The sequence below is a fragment of the Cariama cristata genome, unplaced genomic scaffold (assembly GCF_000690535.1).
Source record: "Cariama cristata isolate BGI_N322 unplaced genomic scaffold, ASM69053v1 scaffold1193, whole genome shotgun sequence".
Taxonomy (NCBI): Eukaryota; Metazoa; Chordata; class Aves; order Cariamiformes; family Cariamidae; genus Cariama; species Cariama cristata.
This window is the reverse complement of record NW_009607576.1, coordinates 32347-44420: the sequence shown is the minus strand read 5'-3', so window position 1 is coordinate 44420 and position 12074 is coordinate 32347. Positions and strand designations below refer to the sequence as shown.

General features: G+C 35.5%; 1 protein-coding gene across 1 annotated transcript in view; it reads left to right on the top strand.

Moving 5' to 3' along the window:
• The window catches only part of SEMA3A (sema domain, immunoglobulin domain (Ig), short basic domain, secreted, (semaphorin) 3A), a 119354-nt gene that overhangs the window by 95539 nt on the left and 11741 nt on the right, over positions 1 to 12074 (top strand). Inside the window, exons 11-13 of the mRNA XM_009696763.1 lie at positions 3120 to 3211; positions 6213 to 6254; positions 11868 to 12025. Of these exons, the coding sequence (XP_009695065.1) occupies positions 3120 to 3211; positions 6213 to 6254; positions 11868 to 12025 (292 nt within the window). The remainder of the gene's footprint in view (positions 1 to 3119; positions 3212 to 6212; positions 6255 to 11867; positions 12026 to 12074) is intronic.

Below are 12074 nucleotides of genomic sequence, written 5' to 3'. Positions count from 1 at the left end.
ACCCTCATGGGACAAGAACAGGCGTTACAACACCTGTGCTTGGAGCTGGGGCACAAAAGATGCTCCATGCTCCTTTGAGCTCACTATCCTTATTGCGGTTTTCAGAATGAGGAGAGGGTATCTTCCGTGCACGGGGAAAGGAAAAGAGGCAGAACTGAGGCCCTGCCTGCCTTCTGCCAGAAAGCTGCACTGAGCTGGCTGGTCAAAGTCAAAGGAACCAGAAACAGATACACAATCAGTGCGTATGACAACTTCCCCAAGGAAAGAACAAGCCGGGCAGTAGATTAGGGACTCTAGTCAGAATCCAGTTTCCCACTTGATGATCTGAATCTATGACAAAGCCAGAATTAAGCTCTCTGGGGTATGACTGGGTTTTTCTGTGCAGGTCTGTCCCATCAGATTAGATACATTTCTCTGTATTTTCCCATTGCTGTTGCAGCAATCTACATTATTCCCACATGCTACTGGACTTCAATATGTAGAAGAAACACTTTTTTTTCCCCTTTTCATTGAATAACTGATGATAATTGAACACAACATAATTAATAGCACCCAGTGTGGTCACATTTTCCTTTCCTGTGGGTGAAATCTTCAGCCGAGCAGTTTCTTTCCCACTGTGATTGTACCAGTGTGTTTCACAATGGAAATAAAATCGTATCGACATGCTTGAAATTTTATCAGAAAAAAACAGGATTTAAGATATGCACTTAATGCATATCCTGAGTGTCTGATGTTTGGAAGCATTTGGCGCAGTCAAAGTATATCTGTCAGTAAAGCAAATTAATAACAGTAATCTTATCTTACTGAGTAGAGCCTATTGATCCTAAAGGAAAAGCCTGATTCCATTTGTGTGAAATTGTTTGAAATACTACTCTGTAAAACTTGATCTAGAACTCAGATAAAGCCCCACTTTTGTACCTGTGGCCTGACCAGAGTCACCGTAGTGATTAACAAAGCGTATCTTTGACCTCAGAGGCTTTCTTGAGCATCAAACAACTGTAATTGTTGCAGGATCCACTTAAAAGTCAGACCTTTTTTTTGAAACATTATGTGGGGAGCTCATGTCTGCTTAATGCCCACTTAGGTTCCACAGTTTCCTTTGTGTTGTTTTGTCAAAAATTCCCTTTTATTTCTAGAATATGGCATTTGATGCATTGTGACTGAGGACAGTCATAGTCCAACACAGAATACAGTCATGACACATTGCTATACTGTTATTTTTATTAGATCAGAGTTCTCTTTTTTTATCCGTACAATGTATTTTCCTCAAAACCACAATCATCAATTTATCAGGATAATTAAGGAAATGAACTCATCCATTACATATTACAAAAGTAACTAACATTAAATTATCTGTTGTTCTGAATTACTCTCTTAGAGAAATGTAGATTTTTTTTCTTCTCATTTTAAATTTTGTATTGCATTTGTTCTGTATTATTCTCAATATTTCTTCAATTAAATATATTCAATTAGTAGCAGTAACTATAATGAAAAACACTTCCAAAACATCTAGTATATTTTACTAGCTTAGTTTGTACCTGTAGTTGCCTAAATAAAAAGAAAGTTGTACTTTGATTTGTTGTTGTTGTTTTAAGAAAGAACTGTGATTTTGTGACTAATGAAAGAAAACAGTGAGGTACATATTTTGGGGGAAAAAAAAATAACTTCCTTCTAAACTTCCAAAAATATGTCCTTAGAAACCAACATCTGCTTAAAGGGGAGCAGATGGAAAAATGAAAATCACAGTTCTACAGGATATTCTGAGATTTCTAGAATATTTTAATCTGAATTCATGTAAATAAGTTGAAATACCAGAATTTTCTCAAGAAATCAATAGCTTTTAAGTTAGCCACCTTATAAAAACATTTTCAACCTGTGTAATCTATTTGTTTCAATTTTATACATATTTTCAAAATAGAAGTAGTGACTTGTCATCTTTTTAATCAGAAGTTTCAACTAACACACACAAATATATATACATACAAAATATGTTTTGATTTTGTGCAATTGATGGTTAATTCTTGTTTTGAGAATGTTGACCTTTACAGTTCTGTTACTTTGAGAATTTTATCCGTTTTAAAATGCCTTATATTTTCCTAAACTATTACTGCTATAGAATGTGCAACAAGAAAAGTCCTCAGGGACATAGTTGTTATTCCTACGATACACTTACATGGCACTACACTTGGCTGGTTAAAAAGAAAAGTCATATACAGAGTGTTTCCATTTCAGAGAGTCTGCAGTGATGTGTACCAATCTATAAATGATTCTTTGTTGTTGTCCTTCCCTGAAAATTCTGTTCACAGAAACAAATAAATCACAGATGCAGAAGCTGTAAAACAGAGATGGTCTTAAGTCTCAACGATATTCACAAAACTAAAGGCTGTAGCTCTGGAATTTCAAGTGTTGGCCCTGTTCATGTTAAAGCCACTTGCAAAACTCCAAGAATGTAAATGGAGATAGTATTTAAATTCTGGCACACACCTATTTCTAAACAGAAGATACAAGTTGTATTGCTTTTTACCCCTCAGCAAAGACCAGTATCAAACACACATAGAAATATGGATGCCTTAAGGGGCTTATACATCTTAGGTACTTTGTTTGACACAGGGAAGGTCGCATGTACTTAAGAGATCTAACAGCTTCATCTGTCTAACAACATTTGTCCAGATGTTTTTATACCCATACTGAGCCTTCTGACAACATTTTTCACATGCATTTTAAGAATGACAAACATCATATTCAAAATAGACACTAAAACCTGTATAGGTAAATTTAGTGCATTTCCTACCTCAATTAAATGACTGAAACATCCATCGTTTTATACTGTCATTTAAATAGTATTTCAGTCTGTTTCATTCTTTAATAACTATAGTAGTATTTATCTTCTCTGTTGCATTTTGATAATTGAAAGGTTTCAGTGAAATGTCCTACTGATATTCAGTGTTTTTCTAGGTTATTTTAAATAGCAGTTGGTATTTTTAACAACGAGTGCTCAGAGATATGTAACTTCACAATATTTATATGTGAAATAATTACATACTACAAGAGACTGTGGCTTCTCTGAAACTGAAGTATGTGTCTTAAGAACCTGAAAACTTCTTTTTTTTTCCCCCAAGATATTGGAACAGTTCTTAAAGTGGTTTCAATTCCTAAGGAGACTTGGCATGAATTAGAGGAAGTCTTGCTGGAAGAAATGACAGTCTTTCGGGTAAGTGCAGCTAAATTTCAAGTGTCAGGTTGTAGATTTCTCTGTGGACAGCTGCAAACTAAACCTCTGGCAGTCTAGCCAAGGAATAGCCTGGCATACCCCTTTAATTAGCTTGTCATTTACAGACCCAGACACTAGTCAAAATAAACCTTGAAACTTTCAGTGCTAGCTAGAGGTTAATGATAAAAGAAATGGCATTCTGGGCTCTTGTTTTGTGGTTTAAAATGTAAATTAGCATCTCTGAATCTTAGAGCTATTACATGCTGTAGTTAAATATGTATGTGTGCAAGTCTGGGAATAATGCCTGTCTTGTTTTCTCCCACAGAGATATGCAATACACAAATTTTACAGTTGTGTCAACTCTTAACACTATTCAGACTATCAGCATAATGTGACTAGGAAAACACTTTAGGAAAAAGTGATCTGCATAGATTTCTTATGCCTAATAACCTGAGAAACAAAGAGAGTGTTTATATTTTCAAAGATGACTTTAGGGTCTTATTTTCATGGTTTGACCTAAGGCACCATAAACACCCCCTAATCTTTAGTACTTTTTTGTGAAAATCAGTCTCTTCCATTTTTCCTATCATCTGAACCACCTGAAAAATAAGGCATCTCACAGGCACTCCTGCAAGTCGAGGCTGGGTAAACCTTTCAAACACTTTCCAGACAGAACCCAGGGATGTCTTGTGTTTTGTACACAACAACAAATCATTTACATTCCTCACGTTATTCTTTTTGTCAGTACTGTTTTATGGCACCGTTTCACAGGCTCCAGGCTTTCAGGAGGTTGATACTTAGCTGAGAGCGTGAGATTAATCTGACAGAGTGAAGATGATGTTTGCATGCTCAGAGAGCCCCACGTCGCGTGGTCTCACTACAGATGTGCTGACAAGGACTGTGCTCCAAACCTGCCACAGGAGCCCAGCCACCATGTCCTTATCATACTCAGTTGCCACCCCTTTATCTTTGGTTTCTGAATAGACACAACACATCTAAACAAAGCTTATGTATCTTTTTATTATTATTTTCAATATTCTTTTTTATTTTTTTTCTTATGTGCAATCTTGCGTTTACTGCTACCAACCTTGCACAGAAACCACTGTTGTGAGTGCAAGATACCACTGAAAAATTAGTATCTCTGTTTCTACAATCCATGGGTTTTTTTGAGGACAGAAATGTGGAGGGGGTTCGTTCTTTTTTTTTAGCAGAAGAATAAAGTAGAAACTATGAGGAGAAAATGAGACAAGTAATTTGTGGCTCCCAGCTTTTTTTCTTTTTTGTACACGCAAAAGTCATTACATTAATGTAGGGTAATTTGGCAATTGTTGATAATGTATGAGTCTCTTCCCTAAATCAAGTAGAAGTGCCAAACTAAAGGAGATCAGAGAAATATAAAAGTGAAAGAAAGAAAATAAATGGAGTGAAAGTTTTATTTCAGAAAGGCTTTACAGAAACAGAATGGTTAATGGCAAATTCAAATCTGGTATTTTACTTTACATGTGTATTTATTCATTACACAAAAGGATTCTGGTATTCTGATTTACTTGAAAGCTCATTTATCTCCTTTGGCATGTATTTAAGCCTTAAAGAGGGCATTAATATACTTCAGTGGAGTAAACAGAATTTGTATGCATAAGATATGGATCTTTCAATAGGGAATTTGCAACAGATTTTACGTGTACCTTCACCAAATGTAAGTTTTCTTTAGTTACTAAAGAGTCTACGTGCATCATAAACAATGGATTTTGATGCTTAAACTGCAATGTGCTGAATACAATGCTTTTCATTTACAATTCCGCAAAACTGAAAGTCTTCCATATCTGTTACATTGATAACAAATGCCTCTTTTAACCCCATTTATGCAATATTTCTCTGAACAGCTGAGCAAACAGACTAATGAGTTCAATTTTCATTCAAATGTTACATTTAATTGATGCTTTCTAATATAAGGTCTATTAACCCATTTGTAAAGGCAAGTCCACATACTTAACATTCACTGACCCATATCAAATTCTCTCAGGATGAGCAAGTTGAAAGCTAGACAGGTGTAAATTTTAGAAAGGACTTTATAAATGTACATAACAAAAAGTATGATGCATGGGATCAATAGCAGATTTTTAGATGGAATAAAGTTCATACAGAATTGACTTGCACACTTTGTAACCAAATCATGCCACTTTTACTCTCAGGATTAAAATCCATTCAAGCAAGTGGGCCTAAAAGGTGTAACAATCTTTTAATCAGATCTAACATACTTACTCTGTTGAATATTTCCTACAGTCTCTCATGTAAGAAAGTAGATACTGGTTTGGCATCTGCTTGCTGCAGATAAGTATAATTGAGAGTAGACTTGGCTAGGAGAACAATAACTCTCCTAGTGACCCTTTTGTTTGATTAAATAATGAGTATTCCAGGGTGCAAAAAACCTCTTGCTAGTTTTAGTTCCGTGTTCTGCAAATATGAGCAACTAACTTCTTTGTATGTGAATAGTGTGATGCAGTCAACAAGATTATGCTTGGGATTAAGGCTTGTTCTTATGAATAAAATTTCGCAGGAATGGGCTTTTCACCTTGATGTGGTTAAAACATGTTACTTATTTCAGTGTTATCCACTTAAATATATAGGATCTATGATACAGCCATTATTACTTTTGTATTACCTGGGAGGTTCTTTAAATGTGGTTTTAATATTAAGTGTAGAAATTAATTTCAAGATGTGAAACTAGTAACAAAGTAATCACAATGAAACTGTCATAATCATGGAAAATGATATGTCTGCAATCAACATAGCAATCAATGATGCACCCGGATATGTACATGCATTCTAATTCACTTAGAGCTAGAAACTATTCCACTGCAAAAGACAAAAAGAAGCACTATTACTAAGGAGTGTCTAGTTTAATTTCAGGGTTTCTAGGTTGGACAAATAGCATTCGAGCAGAATGTTTATGTTTATAGAGCTCTTTTTATATTTTAACTCTTTTTTCCCTCCCCCCCAGGAATCCACTGTTATTTCAGCAATGAAGATTTCCACAAAACAGGTATTATGTGCACAAACTTTAAATCACTTTTAAATATTTATTGGTCTCTGTCTTTTAGAGACAGTAACTTGGCAGTCAGCAGAGACATATTAATTACAGCAGCAGTATCCCAATCCCATCCCTTTACATAAACATAGTAGTTTCTCAGGAAAATGTGGCATGCAAAGGAGAAAGGAAAAGTCTAGTTTGTGTTATTTACTGGTAAGGTGGAAACTAAACACAAACTAACCAGCTGTCTGGAGGCTCTCTAGAAAAAAATTTCCACATTATGGAATGTTCTCATGACAGAGAAATTGATCAAAAGGAGTGGCCAAACTTGGTCCCTTGCTTTAATGGGACTAGTTGTAGTCTCTGTAGGAATAGTCTAGTACAAAATGCAGATCGTGGAAGCAAAGACTGAAAATAAGACGTTCTCCTGTCTTTCTGTCCAATGCTCATTCCATTCCTGGATGTGCACCATCAGCTTTAACAAAGAGGGTAGATTTGATTTAGTGCAAATTTTCCATGGCCTTATGGTTAGGATATGCGTTCCAGACTCCAGAATTCATATTTCACAGTTTCTGTTGAGTGCACTAATAATTAACTTCTCAAAGAAAATATATATATTATACCCTTCATTGTAGACGAGACAATAACTAAAATGAACTGGATTTCTTGACGAAAGGAGGCAAAGTTTTGCATGATTTACCATAAAGATGATTCCTGCATTTCTGAGTGAATATGGGCAATTACTATTAGGCTTCTTTGTGAAGCAGCTGATGAATTACGTAGTTGTGCAAAGAACATTGGGTTGCAGTCCAGAAGTAAAGTGGATATTAGGGGTCTATCTTCCATTTCTGCCTGGAATTAGGTTGATGGATCCCAGCCACTGTCACTTCTTATCTCAGAAATCTAAGACATAAAATTTAGTGTCAAATAAAACTTTTCTTTTTCATTTTCATATATATGTTGACTTGGAGCCTAATTCGGTAAATACAAGCAACTTGTTCACACTCATGAACTTTTCATGTCATTGTCAGTAAAGAGGAGATTTGGTATTACTTCCAGGACTGGGAGCAGTAAAAATTGTGTGAGTTATAAATATGACTTAGTTAATTCATCTTTTTCACTCTATACATTATTAAACAGAAGTTGAATTCATTCTGGAATGGACTGAGCCCAGTATTAGGTTTGAAATGCAGCATATTTAACTCAGAATTCACTGTATTTAAGAAAATTGTCTGAAAATATTTATGTATTTGACACAAAACACTTTGGGGACACTTCTAACATAGTTTACCACCTAAAAAAGCAAAAATGGCAGCACAAAAAAAATTGAACACTGGGATATTTAAAAACAAACCTGTCAAGTTGTATATATGTTCACATCATACCAAAATGCACTGCTTTGGATTATTTTTATAAGTACATTCCCTTAAAGCAGCCAATCATATTTGATAATAGACCATGCATTTTCATACAACTTCTTCTTCAAAGCATCTTTAGTTATTCAGGAGAGATTACAATTTTCCCTAAGTCTTTTGAAAACAAATTTACACTGCTAAAATAGTCTAAAGCTAAAAAAGAGTATAAAACACAAGTTATTCAGGCAGACTTAAGCTCATGAAAAATCAACCAGCCTCAGGCTAAAAATGACAGAATCATGATACAATATGACAAGCTTTTGGCACTGTATCTCTGTATCAAATAAGTATATGGCAACGTGTTTCCATTTTATATTTATGATTTTAAAATACTGTAGCTTTATAACTCAAACATTTCACTCATTGTGTTCTGATAAGCAGATCGTTTTTCATATAAACTGCATGATAATTCTATGCATTGTAGAAAGCAGGAGCATGAAACGTAAACAGTAAAACCAGCATGTCCTATTGAATAACTTTAAAGCAATCACTTAATTTTATTTTTTCACTAACAATTCTTTCATTCAATTATAAAAACATGGTACTGTGAGTTTCTTCTTATTTTTGAATGTTTTACTACACTGGTTGTTCAAAAATACGTCTTTTGCCATCATGCTAATATGATATGTTACAAATGACTCTTCTTCCCAAAGACCAAAATCTACAGATTCTTCGGAAGCAGAACTTAGCTTAAGTTTTAAATTACATAAAACTGTAAGGCTAACACGACTGTCTCTGTAAGTATGAATTTGACCCTTGTGTGAGAGTGAATTTGAGCAAGGAAATTTAGCCTTTATGTGCAAGACTAAGCCTTTCTCAACTCTGCTGTCTTTAACTCACAGGAATTATATTTATATCTTCTTACTGAAGTTACGTATTCCTCCTAATTGTGTTCAGAACCCTAGGCTTGTGTTACCTTAAACAGCTTATGCATGGTTAACAATAGACACAAACCTTCAGAGGACAGCATTCTAGAGCCACTGTTAACACCCTGCAGATGCCTAAATTCACAATTCTGTGAGAGCCAGGCTTGCAGGAACTCCTGGCTACCAGTTGGCCATGAGCCTGTCAGGTGGGGCTCCATAATTTTTCCCTTGATTTAAAAATCTGGAAGCAGGGCATAATGTCAGGCCTGGCTTTCAATGATAGGTGATTTTTGTGGAGCAAGCTCTCATCTTTTTCTCAGGGTAAGGTTTGGGACCCTCTGTTTCAGAAAGCTGTTGGATTTCTGGGAAGATGGGAAAAAAACAAGGAGATCCTTGGCTGACCAGGCCAACTCCTTGTCTAGTGAACTGCTACAAACAGCTTTTGTTTCTTCTCCGTGAGATTCTCAAACTCAAGGCAGAGACGTTAAAAAGACCTTAGTGACTACTTTTATAGTATTTTTCTCAAAGTACTGAATTTTATTCAGAGATCACCATTTCTGTCCATAGAAAGGACCAGCTCAAAATGGATATGTCACTTAAACGGTCCCCTGAACTATTCTGCATCAACTGCTGTTGAAGACATAAAATTAAATTAAATGGGATTTGAACCTAATGTTCCCTAAAGTTCCTTTTTTAAATTCTGCCTAAGTTCTTTTTGAGCATTACATTTTTTCATCTCTCTTTTTTTTTTAAAATTGCAAATGGAAAATTTTCAGTTCTCTCTTTCTCTAGTTGGGAAAGACTGCATTTTGGGCAGCATCATGGGGCAAACAGAAACCACTGGATTGTTTAAAACATTAGTCTCCTCAGCTTTTCTGGGGTTCTGATACTTCTGCAAGAACTTTTAGAGGACGACTTTCCTCCCCCCACTCTCATTTGATCTGACAATCAGCTGATTTATTAAATTAATAACCTCTTGGGAGAGACTCTTTGCCCAAAAGCCACTTTGTCTGTGTATGGCAAAGTAAGGTCAGACCATTGATGCAAATCGTTCTATTACTATTTTCCGAATTTCATGCTGCCTGGATTTACATATTATTAGTGTCCAGAATAATGATCACCAGCTGGAGTCTAAAACCATGATCAGAAGAGCAGCAAACAGGGCAGCAGCCTTTAGGCTGTGCAGCACTTGAAACACATGCTGTAGTTCACTGACTGAACTTTATGAACTTATCTACAAAGAATAGAGTCTTTAAGTAACCCTATTTTGGCCTCACTTTTTTTTTTCTTCTTATGTGTTTCTGGTCATTCTTTAATTCTAAAGACATTTATCAGATATCAGGGAGGGGGTTTTTGACAAAATGAAATTGATTACAGAAGTACATAGCAAACAATTACACTGTTCTTTTTTATTTTCCCGAGTGCATTCTCTGGGTTGATTTTTATATTAGTTGCACCACACATTTCTACATGCTTATATAGATATTAATGCCCTAGTTACATAGGACCCAGATCAATACCATCTGGACATTTAAGATACTTAACTGAAGTTCTAATTTGACCTATGTTGCCTCCATAATCAGTAAAGAGAAAAGGCATCCCTTGAGAAATGCTTAGGTCACCTGAGATTTGAATTGCTGCTCTTTTAACTGCAGAATGTACCCCTAAGCTGGGTACTTGATTAAGTGACTTAAGTTAGAGAGAATCAGCTTATCATGTCTGCTGCCTGTCATCTGCTTTTCAAGGATACAACATTAACTGGGGACTGGTATGTACAGTTAAGGCTTTGTGTAGAGCTCTGTGTGGTCAGAGATTTTTGCCCAGAGAACATTGGTTTACAACCCAGCTATGGCACTATAATAGACAGAAGCAGCTGCTTAGGAAGGGCTTAGTTTTCAATTTACCAGTGAATTTTCCTTTGGGTGCTCTCCTTGTCATATTTTCCTTGAGAAAATACTGGTGTTTATATAAACGCATGGGATGTTTCCGTTACAATTAATATGTCTGTATAAACTGCCAAGCTACTGTCTCTGAAAGAAGTCAACGCAACACCTTTTTACAAGTGTTTTTGGTTTTGCTGTCTCCTGGTATCTAGTGTTCATCATTTCTAATAGGCAGGTGACCTCAGCTATCTTCCATCCCCGAATTCCCTGGAAGTGATACCTCTGGGGCATTACAGTGCAGGAGATGAAGAATTTTTATAACATTTCTTGAAATACTATTTTTCACACCAATCATATATTTTATAAGAAAGAAAAATTAATAAAACTTTGGATTTTCTTGGTGAGACTCCTTGGAGTGGAACCTTAAAAAGAAATGTATTAATTGCTCCACTATGGGTGCTGAGTGACAAAGTTTAAGCTTTTCATAGCAATGTGTCAGTGTTTCCAAAACAGAAGGATTATACCATTTAATTTTTGTTTATCTATTTATTTTTTTTTCCTCTAGTTTTGCATCTCAGAGGGAACTGTACTTGCTTACTACACTCATACTTGTTTTCTTTGTGAATTATTGCTAAACTGAAATACCTCTGTTTGGACTTTCACATGGGATCAGTAGTTCTGTTTCCTTATGTCCCTCTGGAGACCAGCTTCCCTAATGGACCATATGAATTTGATATCAGAGAGGAAATTGAGAGAGACAAGATATTCTGTTGTGATGCCATACAAAGCTGTAGTTCATTTTGTATGCATGTTTTTTTTATTTACTTCATGACTTCTCTCTGCTTTCGGACTGCATCTTCCACTCAACCCTGTTTTTTATCCAAAATAAAGTAAGCTATCTCTCCTCATTAAAGATATGTTTCAGTTAGAGTATGTGACATATAGAAAAGAGTATGAAGCATCAGAATTACCAGACATGCACAGAAGTGTGTGCATGGCAGTCCTTCCAAGCTCAAATATCGTAACATCAGTCTGAAATAATTTACTTTAGATTTCTCCACACACATACACAAATCAAGGTCATATATAGGAAATTTATGTTAAAGTTGTTTTCCTTTTTCTTTAAATTCAAAAGCATATTCTCCATTGTGTTCTCTCACTGATTGTAATGCTTTCCCAGTGTAGAGATCTGAATACAAAAGAAAAAATGGAAGAGTAATTTGATTTTTCTTACTGTTTAGAGAAGCCACCGAAAGCTTCATACAAAAATTCAAGTTTTTCCTATTTTATTTTTTTTATCCTCAGGACAATTCTCTTCTCATTCCTTTAGTGTACATCAGGATCATGATCCTTTATTGTATTTTTAATGATTCTAACATATTATTATGTAACTTTTTTTATGTTTTCCTAACAAAAAACTGATAATTTGCAATTTTTTTTTTTTTTTAACCTTTATAACAGCAACAGCTCTACATTGGCTCAGCCACTGGAGTTTCACAGCTTCCTTTACACCGCTGTGATGTGTATGGAAAAGCATGTGCTGAGTGTTGCCTTGCAAGAGACCCTTACTGTGCCTGGGATGGTTCATCTTGCTCACGTTACTTCCCCACTGCTAAGAGGTAGGGACAGTTTCAGATGTCTGCATCGTTTGCTATTTGTTTTAACTGA